The sequence below is a fragment of the Helicoverpa zea genome, chromosome 15 (genome assembly GCF_022581195.2).
Source record: "Helicoverpa zea isolate HzStark_Cry1AcR chromosome 15, ilHelZeax1.1, whole genome shotgun sequence".
Lineage (NCBI taxonomy): Eukaryota > Metazoa > Arthropoda > Insecta > Lepidoptera > Noctuidae > Helicoverpa > Helicoverpa zea.
Window position 1 is genome coordinate 2894994 of NC_061466.1, and position 18650 is coordinate 2913643.

At 34.3% G+C, this 18650-nt stretch overlaps 1 protein-coding gene across 1 annotated transcript; it reads right to left on the minus strand.

Annotated features, from left to right (window-relative positions):
* Positions 1-14593: 14593 nt before the first annotated feature.
* On the minus strand, positions 14594-15265 carry LOC124637208. The gene has a single exon (XM_047173569.1). The coding sequence runs from the start codon at positions 15263-15265 to the stop codon at positions 14594-14596; it is 672 nt and encodes a 223-aa protein (XP_047029525.1).
* Positions 15266-18650: the final 3385 nt, after the last annotated feature.

Genomic DNA, 18650 nt, shown 5'->3' on the forward strand with positions numbered 1-18650 from the left:
ATGAATATTTTTACATATTTTATACTTTAAATTGTGCTTACATGTATCAACAAAAAATAGGTCATCAAAGTATGTGACTGGAAAACTATATTAATGACAATCTGTGTCTCGCGGATTCACCAGCCATTTACTATACGTTTAGAAAATCTTTTATTTATAGAACTATATTACCTTTTTCACAAATTGTTTTTTTTATTCCAAAAGACAAATCGAAACGACTGAGATTGGATATTGGGACCAAAACACGCCAATATATCAGAAATAATAACCACTCAAGGCTGCAAACAACCCTCTAATATAAATTAAAATAGTCCAATAACCAGACCATGGACAACAATTGAAAAGAAATTGAGGATGCATAAAAGTAATGGCACAATAAACCCTAGTTTCGAATGGTGCCATTTTCCCCCATCCTTGCAGTAACCGCGTATTTATCTATCAAGTGGTGGGATGGCAAAATATAAATGACTTCAGAAGGTTGACTTCTAAACAAACATATAAGAGAACAAACAAATGCCTTGATGTTAAAAGGCTTTTACGGTGGAAAGGCTAGGAGAGAAATCATCCAATAATCCTACTTGCAGTGACTTAAGAGGAAGGGATTGTGAAGACCTGTGCAGTTTTTTGAACGCTACCATTGTTCGGTTGACCTGCACAGGCGCCGCCTGCGTAGATATTATGGCCGGCATTTTGTGTTCCAAGGCTGTGGTAAAAGCTGTGGGTTTCTGAACAGCGCTGCCCTGAATATGTGCGCAGGCGTTTGTGAGTATTAAAGTACTTTAAGAATGGGCCCATCCTTCTGTCGTCAAAATAAACGTCCAGTACTGCGAGAAAGCCTCCCTCGATTTGTTGAGCATGAGCATATGTTTTGAAGGGATCCTACCACTCATCCTTCTGTACACCAATTTATTTACGAATGGCAGTCTATAAAATAATTTGCGTGGGGACTTGACGCCCGTCTTACCGACAGTCACTGCAGCCGATCCTTCAGTAACGAAGTCGGAAATTTATTCATAGCTTCCTCGGCTCTTGTAAATACGACGCGGGAACACAATCGGAATTTAGTTTTGATTTTATAACTAATCTATGGGAGTACGACGTGTCGTAGCGAAATGAATTTTCGATTACGTGCCTAGATCTATGAGGCGGCCATTTTCGAATGGAAATTAGCTTCGAGGTTCATTGTAGTGTTGAGATAAATAAATCTTGGCTTTAGTGGTTGGGTAGTACGATATTTGGATGTTAGTTATGTATAGAGTAAATGTTGTGCTCTATTTCACACTTACGTAAGTGTACGTATTAGGTACAGCGAATCGTAATTATAAAGAAGTTTTATTTTTAGGAGGGTTTATTAATCAGTGAAGATAACCGATAGAAAAGAGGAATATTTCGTAGAAAGTTAGCATGTTAAACTATTTCAGACATAACAACTCCTCCCATACTTTCAAAATTTACCTATATGGTACCAAACGCAACCTACATATTGCACTTAACACTACAGAAAAATTAAAGCTGCTATTAATTTCCTGGCGTTTCAAAGGGTTCTTCACATAAAGCAAAATTGCTTCCTCCCTTATCACTAGAGAGAAACTGCATGAATAAAGGTAACATTCGTTTTGTTCTTTTTTAAGCCAAAATGTCTGTAATTATTCAAAAAGATGGATACTGTTTAAGATAATTCTGGTCACGAAACGACTTATCTGTTTGACAAATTGCTGCTGGGTGGGGGAGGTTCAAGTATCTTAATAATAGTATCTAACGTTCAAAGGTCACGGGGTTTCTGGGAGCTGCCCTGGACTGGGAATTAGGGAAATAGAAACTCAGTTTTCTTAGACCTTAGAGAAATCCTTGCTTAGAAATTATACATCTTTAGATCTACTCTACATGGTATGTGGTTACAAAATTAAGCCAAAACATGTACACTTCAGTGAATTGAGTAATTTTGAGAGCGAGGGCAGGTACCTATTAGTATTACTTACAAGTATGACGATTTCTGAGAGAAATTACTGAAACAGGCTCTAAGGTCACCGCCATTTTTTAAGACCAGGCAATCAGAACCAGCCTACGCTCGCATCAGCATACATGTAAATGACTGATTCCTTGAAACACAGGTAGCTTTCTTTTGAGCCTTTTCTCGGTACAAAAAAATACATACGGTTTCATTCAAAGCCTTTTGATATTAAAATGTTGCCAGCTTATAAATATTTAATGCAATCTCATTTTAAGTACGGAGTGTAACTCATTGTGGGACGAAGGAGTGTTTTGACCGACGGCGCAGGAAGGTGAGTTATGAATTTTGTATTGGGGGTCCGTGTTTTTTGGGTTCCTTCCTTAAGAGGTTCAAGGGGTCCTACAAGTCCTCATCCTGCTAGCTCTCATCTGCATTTTTTTTGGCCGCGAAGGATTTTATTATTCGAAATAGTCACTAAATATGAGATTATTGTGACTGGTCAAGTCCGACACGGATTTGCGTTCACAAGATTCACCCTACAAAATGAAATGTTGTTTTAAATATGTACATAGAACGGAACCCTTAGATCACGAGACCAACTCGGCCTTTTCCAGATTTTTTATGTGCATTCATGATGCGTGCCCTTGAATAAGCCTTGCCAAGTTTACGAGCTTTTGTTTAGTGCCAGACATTTTGCAACGCAACAACAGTTTTCATCATCATCTTGGTTCTGCTTCATCTTGCAACACTTCTTGGTTTAAGTGTATGTATATGAGTAACAAGCATGCATATTATACATATACTTTTGAAAATTACCAATTAACACAATAAATATTGTAGGTGATAAGTAATAAGGTAATTCTTGAATTCATATGTATTCACTAAAGCTTAATGTAGTTATGGTAATAAGGTAGAAATAAAATATATTTTCTTATTGTAAAAATACGGCTCATGGGTGCACTTAATTTAGAAAGATACCACTAATGGGAAACTCGACCTAGCAATTTTCTTTTCACCACTCCAAATTCCTTTATTCTTTCCATCGACAACAATACTGGTTTTAAAATTTAACCGAATTAGAAGCCCCATAGACTCGTATACTATACATGTTCCGCCCCCGGGTTCGGCCGAGTTATCTTACAGTATTTATTCTGGTCTGTCTGAGTGCAGCGATTGGGCCGCGTGACCGGACTGCTAATGTACGGATTGAGCTGCCATCGTCTGAAGATAGGATAGCATCCAATGAGAATTTGGGTAACGTCTTAGATCATGTCTGGTATCGGATGTTCATATTAGAACATTCAACATAGTTATCGATGCTTGACAAAGTTTGTATTAAGGATTTTAAGAATATGTTATTGTTTTCTAAATATTTGTGTCCGTTTTTATAAGTATAGTATAGTATTCACAAACAGATGACAGCTGTTCAGCCGCTGCAATAAAAATAAATAATATCTAAGTTGACTACATAAAAGTTATAGAATCAATTAAAAGTCAAGTATGTTATCTCAGTGGATGCGTACCTACAGAAGACAACTCAAGCCACCGCCCGTGAAATAGCTTGTATACTGCAATCGTACCGCTCCATTCTTAGATACACGCCTGCCCCAACTATATTGCTGAAAGATAATAACACAAATATCTTGTAATAATACGCTATATTGTATAACTAGTACATCAAGTTACTGTAATAGGAGTTCGAAAATAGATATTATAATAATAGAAAGACCATTTCAATGGTGCATTTTGCGAGATTTCGCTGGTTGAGCCCGATATAAATTGGCATTTATATTATCATTGAAAAGCCGGTTAATAAGGCTATTTTCTTTCTTGTATGTAATATTTCCAAATATTTTTTTTAATTGAATAGCTGAAATTCTGAATTGCGATATTAAGTCTATGAAGGAATTTACTTATAAATAAAGTAACGTGAGATATGTTAATTTAATAAACATTATCAAGTAAGTATAGTTATCGGCACGAATCTTAAGCTCTGACCTACATCTGCGCAGAAGTGATTTATTAGCAAAGAACCAATCCCGAGTGACGGCTATGACGCGATGCACTGCGGGCCAATCACCGCTTTAGCCCGCCCCCGCGCCTCACTTCATATCACAAAAGGGACCCAATAAATTACTTCTGCGCAGGTGAAGGTCAGAGCTCAAGATTCGTGCCGATAACTATAAAAAAAATATGAAAAATCTTTTTTTTTGTTGTAAATTAAAAAATTGAGAATTATTTATCATCCAAAAGCGATGCAAAACAGCTATCAAACCCAAATAAACAACGAAAAATAAATGCAATTTACCGAGTTCCTGATCAGCAAACAAAAGCGTCCTGATTGTAATGTCCGTGATAATAACCGGACCGGACACGGAAACGCGTCAGATATTCCAACCGGACCTGTTTTAATACGGGCCACAATCGAAAACAATGGTAATGTGCGTACATTGTTTTGCGACATATGTACCATCTATTTATTACAGGGATGCTCTTTAAAACGATTTTTATTGCGGATGCTTGAACATGGGCTTTTGTTGTCTGATTTAGGATTTGGCGTATGTTTTTCTTGTTTCGATTTTGGAATAACATATCATCATCCTCCGAGCCTTTTTCCCAATCATGTTGGGGTCGGCTTCCAGTCTAACCGGATTCAGCTGAGTACCATTGCTTTACAAGAAGCGACTGCCTATCTGACCTCCTCAACCCAGTTACCCGGGCAACCCGATACCCCTTGGTTAGACTGGTGTCAGACTTACTGGCTTCTGACTACCCGTAACGACTGCCAAGGATGTTCAATGACAGTCGAGACCTACAGTTTAACGTTCCATCCGAAACACAGCCAATGGTGTCTAAGATATACTTAGAAAGTACATACAAACTTAGAAAAGTTGCATTGGTACTTGCCTGACCTGGCATCGAACCCACGCCCTCATACTTGAGAGGTTGGTCCTTTACCCACCTCGGCTACCACGACTTTTTTTTTTGGACCACGAATTTTGAAATGACATATATATGGTTGTATTTTGTTTTTGGTGAAGTAAGATGACTGATAATAACGACGCGAATTGCTTCGAGAAAAGGATGGTATGGCCGTGCCCGCCTTATTCGAGACTCGGCTGGGGCACTACCGTGCTCCCAATTTTTTTTTGGTCTAATTTTTTGTTTTGTCGGTTAATCTTAATAACGTTGTTGTTACCATTGCATTTTTTTCAAAAGATGATATTTTATAATAGTGAAGTTAAAAAACCTCACTCCATTTTCAAAGCATTTTATTATCAGGAACGCGGAGCATTCATGAGTCGTACACATAATTCGTCCTGTATAACAAAGTAGATACGTTACGCAGATTGGTTGCAAACTGTCGTTACCCCGCTTTATGATTGTTTGTTTCATATTTATTAGACGTGTTATTAAAAAAGTTACTCCTAATTTCATTTTTATTGCTCCTGTGTAACAGTTTTGCCGACGTATTTTTTAACTCCGCAATAAAACTGTCTTTATTAAAATATCAACTTAACAAGGAAAAGAGTAAAAATCAAAAAGACATTTACATTTTTAAAATGCGAAGGCTAAAATCTTTCTAATAACCAGCAAATCTGTACAGACGAGTCCGAAGTAAAATTGATTAAAATATGCAAAATGATTAAGAATTGAAAGGATTAAAAACGGATTTCGGACATGGCGCGCTAACGATAATTGCCGGCAAATGTTCTTTTAAAAATCTGCACCGTCCGTCGGAAGGAATGATTCCCGTTTTAGGCCTGCCATTAGGTACAGTTAAGCACTAAAACCACTTAATTCTTTCCTACGAAAATTTTAAAAAAGAACAGTGGGAAGTTTTAATCGCGGCTTGATGCCCGCCGCCAACTTTATCGCCGAATTACATGGCGTTCGGGCAGCCATATTGTTTTTTATTTTCGTTTTGCTTTATTATTTTTTTTCGGGTTTGTTTCTTCTCGCCGCTTTTAAATGTGGCCCGTGTTGTGAGTTATAGGGATATGGAAAATTAAAAATGTGTGGGAAGATATTTTTTTTGTTCATTTCATATTGTTTTATTTGAAACTGGGGCGTACGTAACTTATCCTCTTTAGTGAAAAAATATGATAGCGCCTTCGGACATAAGCTTTTAATAAACAAATTGGAAGGCTTTTATCTCTTTTATAAAAGGATCAAAACAAAAGAATAATGAAATTGTATGTAGGTACACAATTAATAAATATTGTAGGTACACCTCGGATTTAAATCAAAATATGCATAAAAACTAGTCTGTAGTCTAGTCTCCAGTGATAAGAAACATTTCTCCCTAAAAACATACTGAAGAAGTCTTAATTCCTAACTTATGAAGAAGAACCTAAACAATAGTATCATTTTACTACTCTGCTCAATCAGTATGGAAATATATTCTATTAAATACAATGACAATGCATATTTGAAAGTTGGCAACAGACCACAAACCGCAGCTTCGTGTAAGTATGTGAACTCCTTAAAGCTTTGGTTTGTTACAGCGGCAAGGCATTTCACGATTGGCGTTAGGGGTTGAGCACCCCTTCTTCAATATTCATATTCTAATACAGTTGTAGATAAACTAGGATCTACTGAACCAATTTCAAGAAATCTTTCAGTTTTAGATAACCCATTTACTTGCCAAATATAGCAAGTTTTTATCCAGGTGCGAGAAGTAATTCTGCAGGACGGGGGCGCAACGGACAGCTTGAAGCAAGTTAGAAACTATAGCAAGCTATTGTTGCTGCATTCCCATAGTGATCTCTAATTCAATTTATTTTACTTAAATAAGTTACACATTGATCTGTAACCCTGAAGGCAGACATGAATTTGTTGAACCCTGACTGACTGCTAATAATCTAATCAAAACAAAATCGACACTAAAAACAACCAATGTCAATGAACAATAGTCCTTGTTTCTCCAACAGTAGAGATCATTTTCGTTTAAAGTGGTAGCCGTAGTTGATGTCACAATGACTTTTCAAATAATTAAATTACCAACGTGTCGGCCAACCAAATGCCTGTAATTAGGCATTTGTTTTTGTTGCCAATTCGAACTATCGGACCTTTGATTTATTGTGAAGCTAGTATCTGTTTCGTAATTCATAACAAACCTCAACTGTTGTATACTAACCAGTTAGGAACACGTTGATTTATGCTTAAATGAACCTAATTATTAAATAATTTATATTCCATTTGATTTAGTGCCCATTTTGTTAACTGAAGTTGGGTTAGTCATGAATTCGTGCAATATTTTTTGGGTTTAAAATACCTAATCTATTATGGATGAAAAAACTATGTCTTCCATTTAAATAACACGGAAACTAATATTCAGTATTGAATGAGTCGGGAAATATGATCAACATTTTTTTTTTAATTTACTAAGGTGTAGTTACAATAAATGCCTACAAGAGATAAAATAAATGAATAGGTATCATCTGTTGTCTATGATTCTGGATACTGTTGGGACTGTGAAAACACAGTTGAAGTTTAGTCCTAGTCATGTATTTTGTCCTCCGTGTGTTTAGTCAGTCAGCTTGACAATTCCTTTTGCTTCCCTGTAGCGAAAAGGGTCATTTAATTTTGATGATTGTCCAAAAAACCCTTATTAATCAGTCGACCTATACAACTGTTGCTGCATCACAATCTCCTCTCATCAAAAAACAATAACTTAAATGTCCAGCAATAACTGTCATAAGTAGTTTTAAATAATAAAAGTGGGCACGAGTGTGCGGTCCTGATTCTGTCGCCTGAACGCGGATGAGTCGCTCCAAGAGATTTATTCGCCCACCCTACGTAGTACCACGTACCACGTGCCGCTGAAATGCGATGTTCCACTTACAAAGTAAAGTTTTAAACTTATGGAAAATAGCTTTTGAGATTTCGATGTTCTTTAAGATGTTTTAGTTCAATAGTTTTATGTTGTGTTGTTAGAGTAACATACGGTCAGTATATTGGCTACTATTGTCATCAATCGTTTCAAAATAATAGGAAGCAATTTTAATTGAATTTTGTGTAAAGGAAGGGGGAATTAAAAGTGTTTTGCTTTCACTGTGTCACTTTTTAATGGGAATATGGTTAAGGGCCAGTACATACGTAGCAAGTAAATATATTTATTTTTAAATATTGTAAATCAACCATCCATGAATAGTCAGTGCCAAAAGGTGCCATAAACTTTCCTATTTTATGAGTAGTCTAGTCAGTGCCAAAAAGCACCCATAAACTTAGAGTTAAATACTTTTCCTATACGAGCATTTCGAGTGCATTGACCTTCCAACCATAATTTCCCACGTCCACATTCTCTTTGGCCAAGGTGAACCGTCTGGCTTCTCGGCCTCAAACATACGCGATCCAACCTGAGGACAAAAGCTACCGTCCGCAATCTCCGGTGAATTAAAGCCTCCGCCCTTTCTCCTTGCGGCCTTTGACCCACTCCAGTGTGTAAGGATCATAACATAATCTAAAGGATTCCCAACAATAATCATGATTTATAGCCACAGCCAAACATTATCCGCCTTTTCACAAAACTACGTAATGTAAGGCTATCTTTAGTCTATGTTTTAAAAGCTTTATCGCATCCGAACTAAAGTTTGACAATGTTCAACCTGTGCTGTTTTAAACTGTCGACTAATGGAGCTCGTTTAATGAGACTGAATTAGAAATATGCACTACATGTGTAGTTTCATTAGGCAGGTTAATGAACACAGGAATATTTTAATAATACAGGGCACTTTTTTTCAGGACGCTTGCTGAAATGCTGAATAATGTATTTAGTTTGATATTTTTCTAAAAACCCGTTCCGTTGTGTATGTATATCGCACATTATATTGAGAATTCTGCTTCTTCTACCAAGTCTGGATATTATTAACTTAATTTAAATCATGGTATTTCACAAAAGCCTACATCCATTCCACCAGCTATAACAAATTACAATTTTTAGAGTGGCCTTTTTCCTACGGAATTAACCCCCTAGAGCTGTAAGTGGTCGCCCCTGGACACAGTTGATAAGTGGACGTAATACCGTCCCCCACCCCCACTCTTTTGTTATTCACGGGGCGTTATACCGCGACTTGTATGATTGTTTTGATGTATTATTTCGTTTAGATGTTGCAGTTGTTTTGGGTGGGGTGAATCCTAAGTGTGGGCGACGGTTTTGGGTTGACCTTACTCGTCGCAAGTTACGGGTTAATGATGGAATATGTTACAGAGCAGCTGTTTCTCGCGGTTTCACCCGCGTCCTTATGGGGCTTGATGGATCAATCATTTATTCAGAACAAAAAAGGCACAAGACAACAATAATGATGTAAACCAAAAACAAAAAGAACTTTTTTTTATAAAATGACATTTGGCAAAAATCATTACGACTATATTATTTGTCTGTAGGTGTAAGCTACTTATATTTTAAACGAGCGAGAAATGTATAAAACGCCCTTATTCTTTCATCATCACGTAAACAAATAACCAGGCCAATTACTGAAATAATTTGCGGTACAAAGTGAAAAATGTTCACAGGAATGCGTTCCGATTTAATGAAATCGGTAAGCCTGTGAAATTTACTTTATGCGAAATAATACCGTTCTCACCTGTCCATGCAAATTGTTTTCAATAATAATTATCTTGAATCCGTAATGGACGTCGGATTTCACCAATAAGGATCAAATAACGCAGTTCTGCGATATTAAATTCCATCTGGAATTGAACTTTGATATAAATCGTATTTAATTAGTGACATTTCGTAACGTCATGTTTGTACTCGCTCAAGGGGAAGTAGGTATACCATTTCAAATAACATTTTCTAAAATTATGTCTAAAGTTCGTACAAGCATAACCTAAATATATAGGTAAATATAAATCGGAAACTCAACTATAATAGTATATCAATGAGCTAAACTGAAATCTTTTGGGATGTTATTGATGCAAAAATGAACGCAATCTGAGATAAAGCAAATATATAAGTCTCGAGTATGAGGACGCGTTGTTCGATTCCAAGTCAGGCAAGTTCCAATGCCTTTTCTAAGTTTGTATCTACTTTCTAAATATATCTTAGACACTAGTGACTGTGTCGGATGTAACGTGTTAAACTGTAGGTCCCGGCTGTCATTGAACGACCTTGGCAGTCGTTACGGGTAGTCAGAAGCCAGTAAGTCTGTCACCAGTCTAGCCAAGGGTATCGGGATGTCCAGGGTAACAAGCAGTTTACTTGCCCTTTTTTTAATAAACGGTTTTACATAACATATGCACAAAACGCATCAGAGTCAATCGATCACCCTGATCACGTTAATCGATAAAGTTAATCATATCCAAAAGTGATAATTAAGTTCCATTTCGTTCGACTCGCCACTTTGACCAAAATCCAATTTAACTGGCGATTTACGACAGACGAGACAGCAAACTAACCGATTTATCGGCGGCGAACCAAAAGTTTTATAACTCTTTTTACTATTTCACTAAGTTTCGCGAGTCACCTAACTTATTTTACTAGGATTTCTGTCCAATGGAAATATATTTTGTACAACTTTGAGACTTTTTTGTTGATTCGATTGTCTGGGTGACATAGATTATTTTTGTGTGTTTTGGTAACAGGGCTTTTTTCCAAGGCTATGCATATAAAATTTTCTATTATTTGTTATCAATTTTAATCTTCTTCTTCTTCTTAGCGTTTATCCCGTCTTGTGACGGGGTCTGCTTTCCGTATCTTCTTCATCCACTTCGCTCTATCCTGGACATCTTCCTCTTCGAGTTCGCAGATTATCATATCTTTCTTTACGACACTCAACCACCGCAGTTTTGGCCTGCCTCTGCGCCTTTGACCGGTTATATCGAGATTGAGTGTCGCATTGCATTATATACTCTCTTATGTACTTTATTACATACTCTCTTATGTACTTTATTACATAGTCTCTTATGTACCTTATTATATACTCACTTATGTACTTTATTACATACTCACTTATGTACTTTATTATATGCTCTCTTATGTACTTTATTATATACTCTCTTATGTACTTTATTATATACTCACTTATGTACTTTATTATATACTCACTTATGTACTTTATTATATACTCACTTATGTACTTTATTATATACTCTCTTATGTACTTTATTATATACTCACTTATGTACTTTATTATATGCTCTCTTATGTACCTTATTATATACTCACTTATGTACTTTATTATATACTCACTTATGTACTTTATTATATACTCTCGTATGAACGCAACCGGTAACCGGTAATACGCAACCGGGTACCTACATATAACTCTCTCGTACAACTTCACAGTGTGGCACATCAATTTAATACTCCTGTAGCTATAACACTCATACCGGCTTCCCTTGCCTTTATAGAGAGGGACTATTGTACTCATCCTCCAAGCATCTGGTATGCATGTGGCTTCCAGTAGCAACTTGCTAAAAAAGTTTGCAACACTAAATGTCACTTATTAAAGAGAAAAAAACAGGCGCGAAATTATAAGTTTTTTGCTGACGAAAGTTGTGTTTTACATTTTCGATTTTATACAAATCTTGCAGTTTTTATTATTAACTCTCTTATGTACTTTATTGTATGCTCTCTTATGTACTTTATTATATACTCTCTTATGTACTTTATTATATGCTCTCTTATGTACCTTATTATAGTTCGGCCATTCAGAGAATGCGTTCCTGACACGTCGCGATTGAACTGACGACGTAACTTTGCAATGGCGTTGCAGTTACGATAAAAATATTTTTGCTGGTTGTTTACCGTTTTAACAATTGAGGAGCATTAAAACAACATTATTATATCAATAATCAATGAATGTAGTTACGTCGTCAGTTCAATCGCGACGTGTCAGGAACGCATTCTCTGAATGGCCGAACTATATATACTCTCTTATGTACTTAATTATATACTCTCTTATGTACTTTATATACTCTCTTATGTACTTAATTATATACTCTCTTATATACTTTATTATATACTCTCTTATGTACTTTATATACTCTCTTATGTACTTAATTATATACTCTCTTATGTACTTAATTATATACTCTCTTATGTACTTTATTATATACTCTCTTATGTACTTTATTATATACTCTCTTATGTAAATTATTATATACTCTGTTATGTACTTTATTATATGCTCTCTTATGTACTTTACTATATACTCACTTATGTACTTTATTATATACTCTCTTATGTACTTTATTATATGCTCTCTTATGTACCTTATTATATACTCTCTTATGTACTTAATTATATACTCTCTTATGTACTTTATATACTCTCTTATGTACTTAATTATATACTCTCTTATATACTTTATTATATACTCTCTTATGTACTTTATATACTCTCTTATGTACTTAATTATATACTCTCTTATGTACTTTATTATATACTCTCTTATGTACTTTATTATATACTCACTTATGTACTTTATTATATGCTCTCTTATGTACCTTATTATATACTCACTTATGTACTTTATTATATACTCTCTTATGTACTTTATTATATGCTCTCTTATGTACCTTATTATATACTCACTTATGTACTTTATTATATACTCTCGTATGAACGCAACCGGTAACCGGTAATACGCAACCGGGTACCTACATATAACTCTCTCGTACAACTTCACAGTGTGGCACATCAATTTAATACTCCTGTAGCTATAACACTCATACCGGCTTCCCTTGCCTTTATAGAGAGGGACTATTGTACTCATCCTCCAAGCATCTGGTATGCATGTGGCTTCCAGTAGCAACTTGCTAAAAAAGTTTGCAACACTAAATGTCACTTATTAAAGAGAAAAAAACAGGCGCGAAATTATAAGTTTTTTGCTGACGAAAGTTGTGTTTTACATTTTCGATTTTATACAAATCTTGCAGTTTTTATTATTAACTCTCTTATGTACTTTATTGTATGCTCTCTTATGTACCTTATTATATACTCTCTTATGTACTTTATATACTCTCTTATGTACTTAATTAAATACTCTCTTATGTACTTTATTATATACTCTCTTATGTACTTTATTATATACTCTCTTATGTAAATTATTATATACTCTGTTATGTACTTTATTATATGCTTTCTTATGTACTTTACTATATACTCACTTATGTACTTTATTATATACTCTCTTATGTACTTTATTATATACTCTCTTATATACTTAATTATATACTCTCTTATGTACTTTATATACTCTCTTATGTACTTTATTATATACTCTCTTATGTAAATTATTATATACTCTGTTATGTACTTTATTATATGCTCTCTTATGTACTTTACTATATACTCACTTATGTACTTTATTATATACTCTCTTATGTACTTTATTATATACTCTCTTATATACTTTATTATATACTCTCTTATGTAAATTATTATATACTCTGTTATGTACTTTATTATATGCTCTCTTATGTACTTTACTATATACTCACTTATGTACTTTATTATATACTCTCTTATGTACTTTATTATATGCTCTCTTATGTACCTTATTATATACTCTCTTATGTACTTAATTATATACTCTCTTACGTACTTTATTATATACTCTCTTATGTACTTTATTATATACTCTCTTATATACTTTATTATATACTCTCTTATGTACTTTATATACTCTCTTATGTACTTAATTATATACTCTCTTATGTACTTTATTATATACTCTCTTATGTACTTTATTATATACTCTCTTATGTAAATTATTATATACTCTGTTATGTACTTTATTATATACTCTCTTATGTACTTTATATACTCTCTTATGTACTTTATTATATCCTCACTTATGTACTTTATATACTCTCTTATGTACTTTATTATATACTCTCTTATGTAAATTATTATATACTCTCTTATGTACTTTATGATATACTCTCTTATGTACTTTATTATATACTCTCTTATGTACTTTATATACTCTCTTATGTACCTTATTATATCCTCGCTTATGTACTTTATATACTCTCTTATGTACTTTATTATATACTCTCTTATGTAAATTATTATATACTCTGTTATGTACTTTATTATATGCTCTCTTATTTACTTTACTATATACTCACTTATGTACTTTATTATATACTCTCTTATGTACTTTATTATATACTCTCTTATGTACTTTATTATATCCTCACTTATGTACTTTATATACTCTCTTATGTACTTTATTATATACTCTCTTATGTAAATTATTATATACTTTCTTATGTACTTTATGATATACTCTGTTATCTACTTTATTATATACTCTCTTATGTACTTTATTATATACTCTCTTATGTACTCACTTATATACTCACTTATGTACTTTGTTATATACTCACTTATGTACTTTATTATATACTCTCTCGTGTACTTTATATACTCTCTTATGTACTTTATTATATCCTCGCTTATGTACTTTATATACTCTCTTATGTACTTTATTATATACTCTCTTATGTGCACTCACTATTCCTTCACTCTCATAGCGCGGTGGGACGACAATCCGACACCACCGGAGAGAGATCATTACAAAGCAAATGAAAGCAAATTAAACCTTATACTAAAAGTTATAAGGTTCAATTTCCCTGCAAGTTTCTGTAACTATTTATCAAGTATATTAAACATATTTCTCCTTCTTATAATATTATAGAATCGTCAAGCCAAACGTTATCATCAAGTTCCGAGGTTCCAGCTAAACGGCCCGCCATACCACTTGTATATTTAAGCAGTTGGTTATAATATTGGTACCATGTTTCTAAGATATCACTGTCATGGTATAGTAGTGCTACATCTTGGTTCTTCACTATTTTGGATTTTGCTATATCTTTGGTAGCCAGGTTTCGCATCTTTGCAAGTTTAAAGATAAGCTTTTGGCCATTTTTTGTCTCAAAGGAGTCGTAAAGTTCCTTGTTAGCTTTGGATCTTTCAACAGCGACCACTTTTTTGGCTTCGTCTCTTCTTTCCTTATAGTACTCTCTATCAGCATCAGTCTTAGTAGACTGCCAAGTCTTAAACGCTTCTTTCTTTACTCTGAGCGCTTCTTGCACTGGTTCCGTCCACCACCACGTTTCTCTTGGTATCCGCTTCCCACCTTTCGTTCGCCCAAGAACTTTATTGGCTGCTGCAAGAATCTTTGCCTGTAGTTGCAACCAGATCGTGTTAACGTCAGTGTCATCATCTGGAATATTGAGATCCTTAAGCTCGTCACAGAATTCCTCCATCTTTTCACCCTTCAGAGACCACCATTTGGTTAGCTCTGGTTCCTTCTCCACTCTAGGTGTTGTTCTAGATCTAAAATTTACGTCCATGACGACAAGACAATGTTGCGGTGCTACACATTCTCCTGGAATTACTTTACAGTTCTTGACCCTCCCAATGAGATCTCTATTCAAAAGTAGATAGTCGAGCTGTGAGTTATTAATGTTAATATGTTTTAATAATCAATTTCGACCTAAGTTGGTCTTTCTTTTATTTTTCTCTAAACGAAGGTATGTAGATTTATACACGAAGGTTCTAATAATACTACGTTATGTTATGACTACATAAAATAGACAACCTAGAAAAAATATAAGACAAATAAACGTCGGTATAACATGTACCAAATATACAAGATTGAGGTTGTACGTAAATAAGTTTAGTACACCAAAATAAAACACAAACATGACTGAAAGTAAAAAAGGTACATATTATATTTCTAGAACAAAAGATATTTGAACATAACGTGGGTACCTACATATATGTCCGTAAGCAAAATCAAGCCGATTTTCGCAAGCGTGACATATTAAATTTTATTTTTAGATACTTACCCGCTATTTTGTAAGTACTACAATAATAATATTTGTTTATTAAATTTATTTTCCAGATTGCGAAGAAAACTTTCAGATGCATTGTCTCAATTATATTTTGACACTGTCTCAATTATATAAAATGTTTCCTTCTTCGTTATAAATTAAAAAAGTAAATAAAGTATTTATGTATAATGTTAAAGTAATATAAATGTTCTTTATTTTCAGGTAATTAAAACCAATAACGTACACTAGATTCAGACTATCACAAACACAAACATCATGGTTTATCAAAAATAAATATAAATACAATTACATATCAAACTATGAACCTCCTTTCTCAAAGTCGATTTCCAGCCCAACACGGCACGTAACTGCAACAATTCCCACAAAACTATATTTATTATAACCATGTAGCAGAACGCTCATTTATCTGTTGTTTCCGAGTACTTTTCAACTACCCTCTGATTTATACGTTCATGTTTTGAAATATCTAACGTACTGTACGGTTATCTTTCTACACCTTTGCTTTTAAAATCTTTCGGCTGGAAATGGAAACGGAGAACTATGACGTAAATGAATGGTTTTTGGTTTGCTGTTTTTATTTTATTTTGAGGGAAGCAGGTGGTAAATTTTAAAATTACCTATCTAACGTTCGAAAGCAGAAATTGCTTGCTCTAAAAAGTTGATGGCATTGTGTGTCTCTATATATCGACATTAAAATAAAGATACACGATTAATAAACAGATTAAGAGCCCGGACACTGTGAACTTTTATTTGACCGATAAGTTCGGCTTGACATGCAAATGAATATGGTGATGAAGGATATAGAGGACGTGGTAAGCATATTACAACGGACAGGAATCCATTTTTTACACCCAAAAAAGTTTAATTGGATGTATGAATACCTTATGAATAATCTGTCAACCAACTATTGGGCTTAATGAAGTTTCTCATTAACTTGAATAATGGATGAAAAACGACTCAAGACAAAGCAAGATTTTTTCGTTTCTTTACCTAGGCTTACAATCTTCACAAATTACTTGGGCATTTATCAGATACCTGTCAACAACTTTAACATACTATCATATATCCTAAGATTTAGGTACATTCTTGAACGTATGTGATATAAATGAAGATAAAATGTTTCTATTAAAAAAACCAAATCCGTCACGCAATATGAAAGATTACAAGCAAACAAACCTAGGCAGATGTAAGTATACGCTGTGAGTTATAAGCGTCAGCGATAAAAAGTAAGTACGTACGACGTTAAGGCGACAACACTGCGAAACACATTAAGGCGACGAATTGGTCAACAATAATTCCATAACCGGCACGCGCATCTAAGGCGCCAAAAGGGGTCGGAGCGTCTGAGCGGGGCGAGGATAAAAATACGCGCGCTAGCTTATAACTAAAAGTCGTAAGCGACAAAATGGTTTTGTAATTTTATTATTTAGAAATGATAATTTGATAAAAATTCCTTCTACAATTTTAAAGAGTATGTATATACTCAACTACTAAAAAAGTTAAGAGGCATAAATCGGTCCCGTTTGCCCATAATATGTGAATCTCTTTTTAAAAAGAGGTATGTTTGATATATTTTTCTCTGTTATAAAAGTTACCTAATCATGTTTTGACGTCTAACAAAATAAGGTTTATATCATAAACTTTCAGGTAACCAAGTTGTATTTTGATCCGTTTTGTATTTACTGAGAAAATTTGAGATCCTTGGCGCCAAAAATTCCAATTCGTCCTCTTAACAATATATTTGTGGATAATAAAACTACGTTAAATATAAATCAATTGTTGTTGTAAATAAATTAAACTTACGGTTTTGACCACTTCGTAAATAAATGACCTAACGCAATTGAGAAGTATACACCAGTTCTTACCTATAGTATAGTTTCACCGCATCGTCACTTACCATCAACAGATATTGTGGTCAAATGTTTGCCTATTATATAAAAATAATAATAAAGCAATTCTATTGAAATCTTTGTCATACCATGAATCCACAAAAAACAAATTCACTGATATCCACATTTTCAATATAACTTAGCATCAACTCTCTGGAATCTCATAACTTGTACCAACTTTACGCTCCCGGAGAAGAAACTGTTCAATTCAGAGAACACATGTGGTTGTCAAACTGAATATGATGGATGATCATGCAACCCCTCCCCCCTCTAATTCCCCCACCCCCGGCCTACTCTTCCTGACTAAGGAAATTGACTACGTGTCATTTATAAAAAAATCTTTCTCTTCGAAGTTGAACTATCTAAGGCAGTGTTAAGGTGAGGCTACAAAGTGTTGCTTCCTAGTTTCAACGAAGATATTTAGTGTGTGTTTTTCAATCACGGTTTATGTTTTGGTTCACTGTCTGTTGCGGTAACTGTGGTACAGTGGTACAGGTTCGAATTGTACTCATCAGGAATGCTCCAGTGAATTATAGGTAGCTTGTAAAGTATCTGTACCCATTAGATAAAGGCAAGGTTACGCAAATGAGCACAGTAATAAACACTTCGATTCTGGTTTACTCACTCTGGTAAATATAAAAAAACATCGCGCGAACATTTCTAAAATTACCCATTACTATTGACTACACATTTTTGTGGAACATCAATATTTTGTAGCAATCGTATAATATCGCACTCGATTAAATACGTAACTATTAACCTTACCTACACCTCATAAATTTTAACATTTCCATATTAATCAACTCTATACCTTATGAAACTCAAACCGCAGCTATATACATAAATCTTGACGTTCACAATAAAACGTGAAAATCAGTGCGTGCATTAAAATTAATGACTCCACCATCGCGCGTCGCCAATAATGTTCAGTAACACGTCGCGACGACCTCAAGGCGTTAGCTTGAGAATTTCGGTTTATACACACATTTTGT